Source organism: Ostrea edulis, chromosome 8 (genome assembly GCF_947568905.1).
Source record: "Ostrea edulis chromosome 8, xbOstEdul1.1, whole genome shotgun sequence".
NCBI lineage: Eukaryota > Metazoa > Mollusca > Bivalvia > Ostreida > Ostreidae > Ostrea > Ostrea edulis.
In genome coordinates this window covers 45,176,707-45,194,828 of record NC_079171.1, presented here as the reverse complement: position 1 = coordinate 45,194,828, position 18,122 = coordinate 45,176,707, and the positions used below count along the sequence as shown (strand labels likewise).

The window sequence follows — 18,122 nt, the reverse complement described above, 5'->3', positions numbered from 1 at the left end:
CCTCCACACTCATGGTTTGAAGAAACTTCAATCTTCCAATATATATATCACATTTTTCATACAAGTATTAAATACATGCATGTATATATTGATTCATTAGTTTTTGAGAACCAACATATTTTCACTGTCTTCCTAGTCTCCCTTTGGAAAGGAAAACATCCCTTCGATTGAAAGAAACTTCTCGTTTCTAAGGCTGCTTTGTGGAAAGTGTGGATGAAATTAGATATGTGGTTCTTCTGAAGCGCATGAAAGTGAAAATTTGAAAGACACGACACATTTCTACCAAAAATACTCACATGAGATTTCAGCCCTGGGGAGTTGAAAGAGGTAGCATGTGTAAAAATAAATGAGCAGAAAAACAGTAAATGATGATATTGCCTTTTATTAAAACTTTCAAACAAAAATAGCACCAGTAATAGATTGACAAAACAATATCAGTAAAACAGATGGCTGCTCCCTGAACTGCATTTAACCAACTACTTCATATGACGAACTGACTCGCACCATGATCAACAACTGTTGAAATATGTTTTAAATGATTTTATACATGGTATTTGATCTTCACAAAATGACATTGAGTGGTCTTGTCTGAAAGCCATTTGCCTATTACTTATACAGAGATATATTCAAATACTGTTGAAATAAGGAACTTTTTCTTTAAATAGATATTTGTTCTGACTTTGACCTTTCCAAAATGACCTTGTGATGCCTTGGTCCCATACATCAATAACTGTTGAAATGAAGGTTTATTCATATACAAAGTACATGTTCTGAATGACCTTGACCTTTACAAAATGACCTTGAGTGACCTTCCTCTGAAAGTCATTTGCCTATCATTTATCAGTGGCGAATCAAGCGACTTTGGCATTGGAAAAATGACATAATAACACAGGGGGAAAATCAAACAGAATAAATAATACCTTTATCAATAATGAATTGTCATATATCTTATATCAACATTAGAAGGATTTTCTCGGGAACAAATCTATACCTATGTGCGATAGAAGCAGAGAATATCGACACAGTGTTTTGGAGTATGGAAAGTTTTTGAAAGAAAACAAAATACTGTGTCAATGTTCTGTGCTTCTATCACATGTAGATTTACCATTTGAGTATATATTTGTTCCTGAGAAAATCCTTCAAATGTTGATTAAGTTATGTAACAATTCGTTATTGATAAACGTGTTATTCGTTTGAATTTCCCCTTGTGTTGACTTTCATCACCATTTTCCCGTGTTTTAATGGACCATGCCATAGTCACATGATTCGCCAATGTGTATTTGTGCAATATACGATCAATACCTGTTCAACAAGATTGCTACACATAGCCATGTCCATCATCAGAGCAAAAAACTACATAATATGGTGACTAACAATCATTGAGCCATTTCAGAGTAGTTGTGTCCACAAATTGAAGTGGGACGAATGGATGCACGGACACCGGTATTTCTGTGTCCCTTCAGTGTTGCGATGGGAGACAAAACCAGCTGAAACGCAGTATTAAGTCTTCCCCAGAAGACATGTGTCGCCTGCTAGTTCATTCTATATGTAATATATCACGTATAATGTTGAAAAAGTAAATTATTGAAATGGTTTTTGTCACTAAACAGGAAGTTGATAAGCGACAGATTCGAAAATGTCTTACACAATACAGTTGGCCACACTGATGCTCTGTGCCAAATATCAGGGAGTTGCCCCATGTGGTTCTTGAGAAAACTGTGACAGAAATTTTTTTGCTGTAAAAAAATTCTAAGTCCCGGCAAACAGGAAGTTGATAAGCGACAGATTCGAAAATGTCTTACACAATACAGTTGGCCACACTGATGCTCTGTGCCAAATATCAGGGAGTTGCCCCATGTGGTTCTTGAGAAAACTGTGACAGAAATTTTTTGTGACGACGACGACGCCAGACGACGACGCAGGACGACAGATAGTGATCCCTATATGTCGCCACTGCGTAACGCAGGCGACACAATAAAGAAAGGACCAACATCCAAATGAATCGCTCTTTAGAGAAACAGAGGCCTATGGTCACATTGCTCACCAGAGTAACACTTGCACTGCTGTTCTGCAGAAGATGTTTAAATTTCTTTTTTGTCCATGAGAAATTTGACCTCCTATTATGATTTTCTTTTTCGTGGGTAATGGTACTTGTATGACCGATTTTCCAATACTGTTAGAGCCAGAAGTGTTTTGACAATTTCCTTCCTGTCTGCTTCCAGCAGGTAATTGTAAGGTTTGCTGTAGTACAGAATGGGTCTCTCCTCCTCCTTCACTTTAACTGATCCACGTGATCTCCTTATCTTTTCCATTGTATCTCCCTTCACAAATAACCTTGAAAATGTGACCTGAAATGACATTTGAAGCCTTTTAGAGAAATTCTTCATTGTGACCCCCTGGTGCGAAATTCAAAAGGGTTATCATGCATAGCTTAATTGATAATAGTACCAAAACAATTCAAGATATTGAGTAGACAATATCTTCCTATGTCCAAGGTAGATTGACCCTTGGTCTTTGACCACATAACTTAACAAGAGGTCTATGGGCCACATTGCTCACCTGAGTTACCTTGGCCCAACATATTTAAAGCTTTACCTTCACATATTCACATGTAAAACTTTGATCCCCTATTGTGGCCCCAACCTATTAGAGGTGCGCGGTATTACCGGTATTTTTTTGGTACTGGTATGTACCGCGGTACACGAGGCGAAATACCGGTATATTCAAGTCTGATAACTCTTAACAAAAATATGAAATTGAAACAAGAAAAAATAATTAAAGAAATTTGTGTATGCAGTGATTCACTTTATTTACATCGTTCCCTCGTTGTGATGCAATAAAAGGCAAGTCTAATAACTGTACACAATCGGTAAAACATACGAAGTATAAAACGTGATGATTTGATTATCAATGATATGAAAACAAATCAAAATTAAAGAAAAAAGTAATAGAAAATATTTCATGAAGTTATTATTTTAATATATAACTTAAGGTAGATTATAAAAATTGTTTTTATGTTGTTTGGTTTATGTGGGTCGAATACCATTTCCGCCTATTAGGCAAACCCCAAGTAAAAAAAATAAAATAAAATGGCAGATGCAGACTTGTGCTTTCGAAACCACCGTTTGTCGCGCGAGTACAAATTCCTGCTGATTCTGAACGCCGAGTTAATGGGTTTGAGGTGCAAGAATGTAGGAATTGTGGTCGAAGAACAAGAACACGTTCGTGCGCACATATTCTCGTTATTCTCTTTAGAGGAGTGGACAGGCGTATTCTACATGTAGAAGTTCTCGTCATTCGCGACTCTAAGAACTTCTAGACTTTGAGATCGTGTCAAATAAATTCCACAGGTTTCCCCCAATTAATTATTTTGATAGTCGTTCCAGTCAGTAGTCTAGTCACCGTCGATTCTAGTCATGATACAGAGACACTGCTATATTGTATGTACGATATACTTTTATGTTTGGATTAAACTATTACTTTTGTTCTGTTAATTGGTTTAAGATTTAAATAAGATATTTTCCTTATCATTTATATTTCAATAAATTAAATGCAATTTACAATCAATAAACTACTAACAGCTCCATTATATACAATAAATCACAACTAAAATCCACTAAAATTGAATCATAAAATTAAAAGATTAAATCTGCGGTATACCGTGGTATGTACTGCAGTATTTTGCAAATACCACGGTATACCGCGGTACCTTTATTTTCTGCGGTACCCAACTCTACAACCTATCCCCGGGGGGACATGATTTTTAAAACTTGAATCTGCACTATGTCAGGCAGCTTTCGTGTAAAATTCTTTAGCCCAATGGTTCTTGACAAGATTTTAAAAAACTTTCCCTAAATATTTGTATGTAAAAACTTCGATCCCTTATTATGGTCCCAACCTACCCCAGGGATCATGATTTAAACAAACTTGAATCTGCACTATGTCAGGAAGCTTTCATGTAAATGTCAGCTCTTCTGGCCTATTGGTTCTTGAGAAGATTTTTAAAGATATTCTCTATTCCCATGTAAAACTTTGAACCCCTATTGTGACCCCAACCTTCTCCCAGGGCCACGATTTGAACAAACTTAAATTTGCACTTTGTCAGGAAGCTTTCATGTAATTTTAGATCTTCTAGCTCAATGGTTCTTGAGAAGAAGATTTTTAAAGATTTCCCTATATATTGCTATGATCCCCTATTGTGGCCCCAACCTACCCCCGGGGGCCATGATTTGAACAAACTTGAATCTGCACTTTGTCAGGAAGCTTTCATGTAAATTTCAGCCCTTTTGGCTCATTGGTTGTGGAGAAGAAGATTTTTAAAAATTTTCCCTATATATTTGCATGTAAAACTTTGATCCCCTATTGTGGCCCCATTCTAACCCCGGAGGCCATGATTTCAACAAACTTGAATCTGCACTAGGTCAGGAAGCTATCATCTAAATCTGCTTTTCTGGCTTAGTGGTTCTTGAGAAGAAGATTTTTAAAGATTGTCCCTATTTATTTCTATGTAAAACTTTCATCCCCTATCATGGTCCCATCCTACCCCCGGGTGAACTTGAATCTGCACTATGCCAGGAAGCTTTTATGTAAATGTCAGCTCCTCTGGCCCAGTGGTTCTTAAGAAGAGTTTTAAATGACCCTACCCTAATTTTGCATTTGTGTGATTATCTCCCCTTTGAAGGGGGCATGGCCCTTGATTTGAACAAACTTGAAAGCCATTCACCCAAAGATGCTTTTGGCCAAGTTTGGTTGAAATTTACCCAGTGATTCTGGAGAAGAAGATGAAAATGTGAAAAGTTTACGACGCCAACTACAGACGATGGACAAATTTTGATCAGAAAAGCTCACTTGAGCCTTTGGCTCAGGTGAGCTAAAAAGGTGTAACATTTACAGACTGACAGATGGGCTCAACACACCAGCTCAGTTGAGGTTATAGCTAAGGTGAGCTAAAAAGGACAGGTAATGCGTTTCTCAATAAAATGGCATCATCAGAGGTTTGATAGAGGATACAGTAATCATATAGCTCTATTTCATGTCATGTGTGAAAAAGTTAATCTTTACAAACAGAATTCACCCTGTCAGTGATGTCAAAATGCCTGCACAGCATATACACTCACTAACTTTGTCATCAATAGCTGTTTGTAGAATTTGCAGCGCGTCTATGACTGAACATGGATAAAGACGCAATTACTAAATCTACCAAAATTAGGCTCTACATGATAATTTAAAACCAATTGATGGACATACTAATGTTTTCTCCACAGTCATCCCCAGTATCGCCTCATTACAAAATGATCTGTGGAAGTAGGTCAAGAGTTGACCAATATGTTGGGCGGATAACCCATCTGGTAGACTCGTGTTCTCCTCGGAGACATTCTCTGGGGGGTCTTGTGTCCTTCTCAACTTTGGAGCTGTTGGACCACCATTCTCATCCACAGAACAACAATCTTTTATAACCTTGAATGAAAATGTTTCCATTAGATGACAAAGCAATTTAGATGTAAACAAATAAATAATACTTTTAAATTTGATTTTCATAAACTGCAATACCACTATTTGACTTCACATTTCATTCTATAACATGTATTGACTCATTAAAACAGAAGAATATGCATAACAGAAGCATGGTAATACATATTTTTTAACATACATTATGTTATTCTGTCATGTTATATAATATTGTAATGCTCTAGTTATAGCTAGAACTGTCTTTTAGGGACTACTACCTACCCCCCCCCTCCCCCTTGCCTGCGGGGCACACTATATAAAGGATAAAAAACAAACAGTGTACCTCCTCAGATCAAACCTGGGGTGCTGGAGTCCTGAAAATTACAATTTATGTCCCCCTTGTCCCAAAGTTGCTTCATACCAAATTTGGAAGGAATTGGAATGGTAGTTATCAAGAAGTTAAAAATGTTCTATTGTTCATACATTCAATGACTGACCATTTTGGCCCCACCCTGATAGCAAAACCCCTACCCCTGGAATCATCAAAATTACAATTTTGATAATGGACTACCTGCTCTTTCTAAATATCCATTTAGTTTCAATTTACAAAAGTAGTAACAATATCACTAATCAAAAGATGTTATTTAAGTGTTTTACATATAAACACTACATACAAAGTTTGGCCCTACCTTGGGGTCAGAACCCCTACCCCGGGGATCATGAAATTTACAATTTTGGTAGAGATCTTCCTGCTCTAGATCACTATGCATTTAGTTTTTCTTACACTTTTGCAGTTGTAAAGAAGATTTTTGAAAATTAGACAATTGTTGGCTGCAGTTTTGGTCCTGCCCCTAAGGCCCCAGGGGTGCTGGAGTTTTGAAAATTACAATTTATGTCCCCCTTGTTCCAAAGATGCTTCATACCATATTTGAGAAGAATGGGGACATAAATTGTAATTTTCAGGACTGGTAACAACACAATATGTCCCAGTCATTTAATGGCAGAGGCATATAAACTCATGAAGGCTATTTAAAACAAGAGGTACTGTAAGCAATGCTCACTAAGAATACCCCCCGCTTACCCCAATCTCCAAAAGGGTGTTGGTAATAGGTATAAACTACCTCTTTTCTCAGTGTAAAAAACAAATGGCATGATAAACCGAACCATATTGCTACTTCGATGTCCAGTGTGTGTGACCTTTGACCTTTTGACCCCAAAATCGATAGGGAACATCTTCATTCCATGGGTAGTCCATATGTATGATATGGTGACTGTAGGTGGAAAGGATAACGCTTTAGAGCCCGGAAACCATATTGCTACTTCGATGTCCAGTGTGCTTGACCTTTGACCCCAAAATCGATAGGGAACATCTTCATCCCATGGGTAGTCCATATGTATGATATGGTGACTGTAGGTGGAAAGGATAACGCTTTAGAGCCCGGAAACCATATTGCTACTTCGATGTCCAGTGCGCTTGACCTTTGACCTTTTGACCCCAAAATCGATAGGGAACATCTTCTACCCATGGGTAGTCCATATATATGATATGGTGACGGTAGGTGGAAAGGATAATGCTTTAGAGCCCGGAAACCATTGCGTCTACAGACGGACGGACGGACGGACAGACAGACGGACAACCCGATTCCAGTATCCCCCCCCCCCCCAACTTGTTGCGGGGGGGGTATAATAATAAATCTATATAACATGCATAACTGCATGACCACTTTACATTACATGTAGATATGTACCTCACAGATTGCCAGAGAACATTTCACAATGCCTCCTCTTTGACTTAAGCACAGAATATCTGCCTGTGTCGAAACTTTTTTTCTAAATATCTCTGCAGATTCTCTGTTTAATTCAGGCTGTGCCCTGAAACAAAAATAAATTCTAGATGAGCTGGGGAACAAACATGTGCAGTGTGTCAAATATTTTTTCCTCAAAGTACAATACATTATCTGCAGGCAATGAAATTAAGGGGAAATACTCGATAAATGCGAGTTCAAAATTGAAATTGCGAGTGAAAAATCACAAGTGGTTGCAATTTTATGTGAGTGAAAAATTGAAGTACACGAGTACAACCCTCAGCGTGCATAAATGATATGTAGTCTGATAATTCATTAAATGATATGTAGTCTGATAATTCATTAAATGATGTGTAGTCTGATAATTCATTAAATGATGTGTAGTCTGATGATTCATTAAATGATGTGTAGTCTGATGATTCATTAAATGATATGTAGTCTGATAATTCATTAAATGAATGAACTCTCAATCTTATTTTTATTATTGCACTTTACTTTCATATAATTTGACGTAGAGACATGCTTGTTTTCTTAAATTCTTGTAAAAAGCAATCGATTGAAAAATGCTGGTAAAAACTAAATTTTGCTTGTTGGAAAAAAAGTTGATTTCAATTCCTGTATTCTGTTTACAACTAGAATGTATTCTGTTTACAACTAGAATACTCCCAATGGGGACTATTATATCCCCAAAGGGCACGATTGCATGGTGGGAAATTGTGAATCTGTGGTCACTGAAGAATTATAATAAAACGCATCCTTTTGGCATTTAAAGAGGAACTCTGTTCTCTTGAGAGCAACTAATGTAAACACATATATCCTGCAGTATACTGTTCCTCAGAATATATAAGATCTGCTTAATATAACTTTCATAGATAACTTATGTTCAACATACATGAGCCAGTGAATGGCACAATCTTACCTCGTATTAACAAGTCATGAAATTACATTATGCCTGTAGATGTGAAAATGTCATAATTATAGTTCCGTGGGGATCCGGGTTAGGATGGGTCCCTCTAAGGACCTCTTGCTTGTTGTAAGGGGTGCCTAAATGGGTCCCATAACACGTTGCGGTGGGGGACAAATACAGCTGGTGGGTCTGGTATTGGGAGTGTAGATAAGGCCTCGGTCTAACAGCACGGGAGATAGAGTTGAGGAGACTATTGAACTTACAGGACTTTGATTCCAAACATCTGAAGAAATTCTTCAAATAAGCACTGGTATTTGGCCTCAGAAATCTCATGCTGACCTTCCTTCAGTATATATACCACAGACTATATCCAAATTTCTTCGTAAAGGTAGCATACTGCAATCTACAAATGCAAGAATTGTTTGTCAAAATTAAATACATCGATTTTAATACAAACTTTTTAAGCATATAATAAACAGTTAAAGGGACATATAGAGATGATTTGAGCTGAAAATTTTATTTTTCCATTTTAAGAAGAATGCTAGAGAATTTGATGTGGATGAAAAGTGGAGGATACATACAATATTTTGAAATTGAAAACTTTCAGATTCAGCTTAAGTATAGTAAAAAATGCTGTTTTAGTAGAAAGTAATCTGGAAAAAATTTAAAACCCCTGCTGAACTCAAACCCTGGCACGCTCTACAGTTCAACAGTTGACATGCTTTATCATAATTCACCTTTGAATTAGAACGCTTTGGCCGCTATAGTGTTACATTGTATGACGACACAATTGAATCTGTTTGTAATTATACAATTGCGAAATGCAACAGAAACTCTCATTGGTCCATATGTATAAGTCAGCCCAAATTCACTTATACCAGTGTAGTCGGCATTTGAAAACATGGCGGCCAGATGGAAACAAACTATAAAGGAAGAGAGAGATTTTATAATACAGCTGTATTTCAGTGGTAAAAGCTACAGAGCTATAGCAGCAAAAACCGCGCGAACCATACATTCATGTGTTGGTGTAACAGTTGTTAAGAAGTATTTGCGAACCCAAACCATAAAATCACAGAGAAAAAGTTCTCCACGTCCCCAAAAAATCACGGAAACCATTCTTCAATTTATCGAATATCAGAAATGGAAAAGGCCGTCAATTTATTGTAAAGAAATTCGGCAGAAATTACTGGACGATCAAGTATGTACTGTAAACAATGTGCCATCTGTGCAGAAAATATTGAATGCAGTGAAACACAAGCTATAATTTTCTCACAGAAAGTTGACGGTTATTCCAGCCGAATCTTTAAGACAAGACCAAGAACAAAGGGACGAGGCTTTTTTAAGAACTCTTTTCAACTACAATTACATGCAGATGCATTTTTTGGATGAGGCATCAATTAGACCGTCATTATGGACATACACACAGTGGTGAATGAGCCATTGAAGTTCATCAATACACAAGTTCAAACACATTTACAATCAATGTATGTTGTTATTTCTTAAAATAAAATCATTTCAATATCTTATAAGGAGGTATGCTTCACCAGAGAAATTTGATGTATATGAAAAGTAGAGGATATGTACAGCAATATTTTGAAGTTGAAATGAAGTGCACATTAATTGCTAGAACCGGTCGAAGCTGAGAGTAAATTTCCAGACATGAATTATGAAGGACTGCTCCGACAGGGTTCAAAATTAACTCATGTCCGTACGTCCCAGACTAGTAAAAAATGTGTCTGACTAGTGAATTCTCTAAAGCACTAGTTAGTCTGTACGGACTAGTGAAAATCTGGAAATCAATCTTGAATATGGTAAAGATTTTTAGCAAGATTTGTCCGAGTCTCTTAGATGTTTGAACTTATGGTCGATTACCTGCATTGTTAAGTGTTTGCGTGACTATGACATCCTGATCTTCCAAACACATGGAGTGCATTCGAGACCGCCGTTCTTCGAACATGCACAAATTGTCAAATTCCGGTTGATTCCGAACGCCGAGAACACATCACAAGAATGTGTTCTAGTTGCAAGAATATGCAAGTAGTGTGGTCTGAGAACATGCATGTTTGTGCACACATGTTCTCGTCATTCGCGACTCTAACACAGTAGTTCATAACACTATAGCTCATGACTTGGTCAATCGAGTGAATTTTATTGACTTTATTGATTAAATTTCAAACTCCTGTGACTCTAAGATCTGAGTACCAAAACAACAGGAACGTCGTTCTCAAACGCACTTATGGACGTTTATAAAAGGATTAACTTGGAGGTTAGTATTGTATGCTTCTGAAGATCTTGAATGCGAAATAAAATATGGTGGTCTCTTTTTCTTCTGTAGGTGTCAGAAATTAAACTGTTTGCAACTGTGATGTGTTTGGTTTCATTAAATACTATTGAATAAAATGAAGATCATTTAATATGATGTACTGGACGGACTAGTGAAATGCTTTGCGGACTAGTGAACATCAACAGTGACTAGTCCGTACAGACCAGTGCTTGAAAAAGTTAATTTCGAACCCTGTCTGATATTAGGTGAAGGCATCAGTTGAAATATTCAGCCAAGCCGAATCTCAGCCGAGATTAATCCATCCCCAAAATGCGCTATTTTTACCTTTTCTGAACAAAATATTCAGTCGACTCCCATCCCTCTGGATCCGCCCCTGCAATTTATAGATGGGACCGTCTCATACTTTATAATCATTCCACCATAGGAGTTACTCCAACTCAATTGAACTAACGCTTCATAGTTCCTGGCCCTTGAACAGGTTGGGAACACTTCCCCTAAAGCGAGATATTCTCGCTAAAATGCGATTATCCCTTTCTAGTGAGAGTGAATATATCCCGTACAACTGAGAAAAACACCCGTGGAGTACACCTCTTTGTCTTTCACGTGAAAAGAAGAAGTGCTAAAATGTCTGATACTTCTGCAAATATTATATTAATCAAAACAAAAACACGAACGATGTGTACTGGATTTCAGACTGCTTCCCTCTTATGCAGCAACTTTGATATGCAACTTCTTGACTATTGTCAATTTAATAAAAACAATTTGCGTCATGTTGAGTACATGTATCGAGCTTATTTAGCGTTGCATAGGACTTGCCATTATTTTCAATAAAGATGCAAAACACCTGTTTATAGTAATGTTTACTCTCTCGCTAAAGAGGGATAATCACATTTTAGCAAGAATATCTCGCTATAATTATATTACAAATTGCATTTTCCTCTGTGAACCGACCAATTTCAGCGTGCGACACAATCCGTTCATATTGACTATGAACTAGTTTAAAGCACGCGACTGAGAGAGCGTAACGATTCGAAAAAATATACATGAATTGTGTTACAAATATCTCGCAAGTCACACCTCGGATTAAGATTGTCAATTTACGTGGATTATCATCCCAATATTGCTGTCTCCTAAGTAGTAAGGTTACCAAAATACAGTGCACTGTGCAATGTTGATAAAGGCAGGGCGAAACGAAGTGTGACGTCATGTCTATGTGTTGACATATATGTCACAATAGCAGGGTTGGGCGGTTAAAACCGCCCCCGGTTTTCAATAAAGATAAAACCGGTTAAAACCGCTGGTTAAAACCGCCCCCGGTTTTAACCAGCGGTTTTAACCGTCCCGGTCAATACTCCCTAAGTGGTCAATACTGGTCAATTGAGATTTAAACTGTCCATTTTCCTATTTTTGTATATTTTTTGCAAAGATAAATCAAGCCTTTTCATTATTATATATGGATCAATTGGTTATCAATAATTTTCATTATATAATTAGATGTAATTTCATAAGTTTAATAATGGTTTGCTGAAACTGTGACCATAATATCTTCAGAACTATAAAAGAGGGTCACATATAGCATAACTAGACAATAGGATCTTCTTATACATGTACCTGGACAGATTAAGAATAACAGGACATTAAATAAACACAGTAATTTAATATGAATTGGGTGACTGATGCTGTAGATAAACAATGTGTTGCAATGTACAGAGCAGGAGATGTACCTGAGCACAGGAAACAGAGTTGACAGTTGTTAATTAGCATACTCTGGGACCAGAGAGGACCAGTGTACATGTTATTGTTTATGAAAACATCACCAGCACACCCCCTAAAATGTTTATTTAACAGTTAAATGAAGATTTGAAACAATAGGTAGTTCTTGATAAACTAAAGAATTTGAACAGAAATAGAAAACACTTCCCCCATCATACTATCTATGGCTTCAACAAAACATTTTGGAATTTCTATGATATAGTTGAGGACAACAACAAGACCACAGCAAGATGTAAAGACTGCAATGCTCTTGTCAGTGCCAAAGTAATACGGCCACGAAACAGTTTTTAATTTTTACAATAAACTTTTATATCTTCCCCTATTTAATTGAGTCATTTACATTATTTATTTAATATCATGACTTGCAAGTATATTATAAACTGATAGTACATGTTATGAATTACAGTATTTACCATAATGGCCACTGAAACATTTAAAATAACCCACAACACAGACTATAATGACCAAACAATTTTCAATCAACCAGTATTGACCACTATTGACCGGTTTTAACCAGTATTGACCACCGGCCCGGTCAATACTCATATTGACCACTTTTTTGCCAACCCTGCACAATAGGACTGTGACAGAAGTAGGGGTTCGTTTTATGCAACAAAACAGAAGCAATGTAAACAAACGGCAATTTAGTAAATGAATATATAAATATATTAAAGAAATGAATAGCACTTCAGAGCTGTTCATGATCAATTTGAACGGATTTGAATTTGAGGCAAATTCTCAGTGAATCACTAGTGTGATTCCTAGAATTTGCCTCAAATCCAAATCTGTTCATATTGACCATGTCAGAACAGTTCAAAAGTGCTGTTCACTTCTTAAAGAGACACTACAGCTCATTTTCCACATTTTAATAAAGTGTTTTTTAAAACATGTATTGATAAAATGATGAAATTCATATCGATACTGACAATTTTGAACAATTGGGATGCATCAATTTACCCTCAACTGCGCTTTGAAGATCGTTCGGAATTCAAAGGTTTCTTCATTCTGACTCGGACTTTTGAATGCTTATTTACATCACGTGGTTTTGAATGACAGCAAAGGTGTTGTGTAGGAAATTATTTAAATTTCCCTTCAAGGGGGTCCACACTCACCTTTCAAGTATAAGAGTATTCCCTGCTCCTTAAAATAAGTAATTATATAAATCATTATTTCAACAGAAATCCTTCTATGTTCCCATTGACCGATGTTTTTACAACTAACACGTGTCGTGTTCAGATAAAAATAGCACTTGCTTTTAAAAGTAGTGTCTTCGCAGCTAGTCTCAATGGAAGATTTAGGGGGGAGGGGGGGACAGGATCCCCCTCCCTTTTTACGCCACAGATTGTGAATGAAAATCCAAATTTTGCACCAGAATGGCCGATTACTGTGGCTAATCTTTGACTTTCACACCCCCTTCGGAAATCCTAGATCCGCCACTGAGTTACATGGGTTTCTCCGAGCTCTTTGTTTTCCAACGGTCAAACTGATACCAAGGTAAATTTTATTTCACGTATGAGTTTTATCTCATTCTATTTTCACCTCTTTTCTCACAGAATCTGTCAAAATTCTAGATCTATCAACTACACTTTCTCTCACTGGACGACATGCTGCACTGTTTACTGTCTATGCGCATGCGTCTGAAGACTGAAAGGAGGAGACTCGATATTTTTTGCATAGGACATCAAAAAGTATTAATTTTTATGTTAAAACGATAATTTTTAACTTTAGATAAGTGTTATTTTCGCAAAGTTCATACTTTCAACAATGCAACAAAAATTGAGAAAGCGCTAGGAAAATTGTCATTTCATGATTTTTCCGCAAAATGAGCTGTAGTGTCTCTTTAAATAGGTGAAGTGTTCCTAACCTGTTGAATCCTAAAAAAAACAAAAAAAAAAACAAAAAAACAAAAAAACAAAAACAAAAAAAAACTTGGAATGACATTTTCAATTTATAGGGGCCGCTACCAAACCTCCATTAAAACAGCCGTACTTACATGTCTATTTCCTCGAATGGGATGTTCCTTTGTAGTAAGCATATATCAATCTGGTCCAAGAAGCAGAGACCGTGCACGGGAATATTAATCAAACTTTCACAATTAAAATAACCCACACATCCAAGTCTGCAACCAAGTTTATTCGCCACTTCCTCGAGAGCATCAACCTCGTCCGGAAAAAGATGAGCCAAGTTAGCCATGTGTTTCATTACGATTTCAAGTGGTTGTTTACATTCATAACGCAGTCCAAGTTTATCAATTAAACTTCTAGTCCAATCACAAGTTCTAGAAGGGACGTAATTTTCTGTTGAACTTGGAGAACTATGATTTGGCGTGACAGTATTTTCGCTCGATGAATCGGAAGATTTTCTGTCTACAAATGTAGACTGGGAGCTGCAACTGACAGAACTTTCCGCCATCTTTAATTCGAATCGGTTCCTAGTGAACTCGGCCCCTGGTGAACTCGGCACTAGGTAGAGTTTGTCTCTCCTTTCTTTATACTGTACCCTTGGTTGAAATGACCAAATATAGATGAATGAATATGAAATAAATTGATTTTGATTACAAATGCCTTTTTCTCTAAAGGTATATCTCAGCAAAAGTATCGACAGATGATGAAGAGCGATAAATCATAGAGTTCACATGCATGAGATGCTGTGAAGACAAAACCGTGTGTTAAATCTATATGACTTGTTATCTCTCTGTAAAGTATATACGTATATCTTTAAGCTTTAGATAGCAAAGCATCAATCCAACAATATTTTAAGATATGATATAATATATACTAAATCAATAGCTGCCTCTTGATAAGTCAATTTCTGTTTTGTGGTTATATATGTAGATCTACCTGGCGGCTCGTAGATTTACCCCAAAACACCCAAGAATACCCCAAAACACAATAAATAGACCCAAAAACAGAATTTAAAATAAAATATTGGTTAAAACTATGTTATTTACGCAGAAAACTGAACAATTTCGTCGTATATTATTTGAAATGGTATCAATATACATAAAAGAGTTATTTCTAGATCGATAACTCGGTTAATTTTTCCTGCTCATCGGAGTCACGACATATAAATGTATATTTCATATTTAAATAAAGTTTTTAAAAAAAGAAGAAAAAAATGATTTTAACTGATATTTAAAAAAAAAAATCATAGTTAATCAATGATCGATAGGCTAAATTATTAAATCAAAGGAAAGGAATTAAACTTTAATTACTGGATCGAGACCGTTGCAAAGCAGATATGGGTAGATTGTAAAATAAGCTTCATAATTCGAAAGTAAAGAAGACTCATGATTGTGCAATCGGCGGCATCAAATAATTTACTGTTTTGATCATTTAACGAAATATCCATATTGTTTGTTTTACACCAAATGCTATTGGTTAAATTATTTATTGGTTAAAATTTTTACTCAAAAATCCAAGTCCATATAATACGGAAATAGTATATGCACATTCAAAATCGAACACAAAAGCTTCTGAATACGCATATATAGTTTATCCTTATACGATCACAATGCCTCGCAAGCGCAAAGTTTCCTATCTCGCAAGATCTGCCTTTTGGCCGTGTGGTGATTGCCGTTGTAACTGTACGCAGAACTCAGTCTGTTGCGATTCTTGCAATTCCTGGTACCACTAGAGCTGTCAGAACCTATCCTTAGATGACATTTTGTTCCTAACATGTTCCAAGGTTTCAAAGTTCAGTTCTCATTGCTTGCAGGAGGAAATAGGACCATCCTATTCCTACGATGTCACTCCCTTACGTTTATCAGTGGGTTTTTTTTTTTTTATAATTAAACTTTTCAAATATTACAATATAAAAGTCAAATTCATAATAAATCGGCTAAATTAGAACTACTTACAAATTAAGAACGGTATTAATTATAATTATGTAATTATGTTGGAGATACTAAACAATTATTTCAATTACTGTCAGTGCCTCGTGCTAGTATAATTATTTTGGTCTTAATAAACAATTAATTTTAAATTGCCTCGTGCCCGGTGATAATCAACACGATTATTGTGAATTGGCAATCAACTTATAAATTCAATTGCGCGTGTCAGATAATCCATACGGTACTTGAAACAAAATAAAGATTATAAATTGATATTTATCAAAAGATCATCGATGACAAATCCAAATGTATTAAACGAAAAATATTTTTTTTTCTAATTCTAACTACAAGAAATTAATGGCCTCTTTTTATTATTATTAGCTCAACATTAAATATTTAATGTCTTATTTTTTAGGCTGCCCAGTCTGGTTTTGACAACCTAGTGTACACAACTCGACGAGAGTCGACCTTCTTATCAACATAATCCTTACCAGAATCAATCAACACTGACTTAAGCCTAGAGCCGACAGACTACAACAGTTATGCAATCTTGCAGAAGTACCGAGTCAACGACCAACGTATACCAAAACGTGTTACCGCAAACGGCAACTGCTTCTTTAATGCCATATCGTTGTTGCTGTTCGGTCATGAACACTACTCTACCCAAATTCGTGTCCGAACTTGTATCCAAATGTGTTTGCACAGTGACATGTACAGAAATCGCAAATATTTTAAAGACCGCAAAGATTTTAAAGACCTTCTTACCGTTTCTCCGTCCTATGAAGACGCATGCATTGATTGTTCCACATCAGGTCAATACGCATCCGTATGGACTATTATAGCCACGACAGACACATCAGGTCAATACGCATCCGTATGGACTATTATAGCCACGGCAGACGCTATGGATATTGCTATCTCATCCAGGTATCCTCCTCTCAACGGTTATTCCGACTTTGTGTATAAAGTATTAAATGCAGAATTTCCTCCGACCAATGTCGCCCCAAAGAGTAAAGTTGCAGTACTGTGGACTAACACAGCAACAGACTCCTCAAAGCCAGTCACAGGGACTTGGACATCGAACCACTTTGTACCTGGTATCAATCTGATCATGCATATTTCCTGTTATTTCATTCAGTGGTCCTGTTCATTCCACACACATTGAGGACTCTGAAGATGTGCAGACTGAATATGGACGTTTTCAGTTTTCAGACATAAGTACGATAAATACAAGTGCAGACCTCAACAAGACCTACGTTATCGAACCAGATGTTGATTTGGAATCTGCCGAGGATCCCAATCCATCACAATTAGAGACAGAGGAATCTGTACAGGATCCCAATCCATCACAACTAGAGACGGACGAATCTGTACAGGATCCCAATCCATCACAACTAGAGACGGACGAATCTGTACAGGATCCCAATCTATCACAACTAGAGACAGAGGAATCTGTACAGGATCCCAACCCATCACAACTAGAGACAGAGAAATCTGTACAGGATCCCAATCCATCACAACTAGAGACAGAGGAATCTGTACAGGATCCCAATCCATCACAACTAGAGACGGACGAATCTGTACAGGATCCCAATCCATCACAACTAGAGACGGACGAATCTGTACAGGATCCCAATCTATCACAACTAGAGACAGAGGAATCTGTACAGGACCCCAATCCATCACAACTAGAGACGGAGGAATCTGCAGAGAATCCCAATCTACCAGACCTGACGGCCACATTTGACATTTCAAGACGGAACGATGACAACGAATCAGAAATCGCTGAGCAGTAAGTTAATAATCAATTGTTCTATCAAACCATTAACCATGTACAGATGTATGAAAGGCGAAGATCACGAACAGTGTATATAGCGAATCACAAGCACATAACTAATGAGTGATCAATCTATCAAACATACAAACGTAAAACATCCGGAGATTCAAGTCACAATTTGTTTAAATTACAGATTAAAATTACAGATCGATACTGGAGTCAGACCTCCCAGTCACAATTCTACCTCATGTTCCCGTTACATATCGTCTGGTGGAGAACGAATCACAAAGAAAAAA

The 18,122-nt window shown here is 36.8% G+C and overlaps 1 protein-coding gene and 1 pseudogene across 1 annotated transcript; both read right to left on the bottom strand.

The window, feature by feature from the left end:
• Positions 1-366: 366 nt before the first annotated feature.
• LOC130046603 (uncharacterized) lies at positions 367-10,902 on the bottom strand (annotated as a pseudogene).
• Positions 10,825-14,641, bottom strand: LOC125661371 (uncharacterized). The gene is made up of 2 exons (XM_056146235.1): positions 14,211-14,641; positions 10,825-14,091 (listed from the first exon to the last, which is right to left on the bottom strand). Exons 1-2 carry the CDS (start codon positions 14,627-14,629, stop codon positions 14,058-14,060), a joined length of 453 nt encoding a protein of 150 aa, XP_056002210.1. The 5' UTR covers positions 14,630-14,641; the 3' UTR covers positions 10,825-14,057.
• Positions 14,642-18,122: the final 3,481 nt, after the last annotated feature.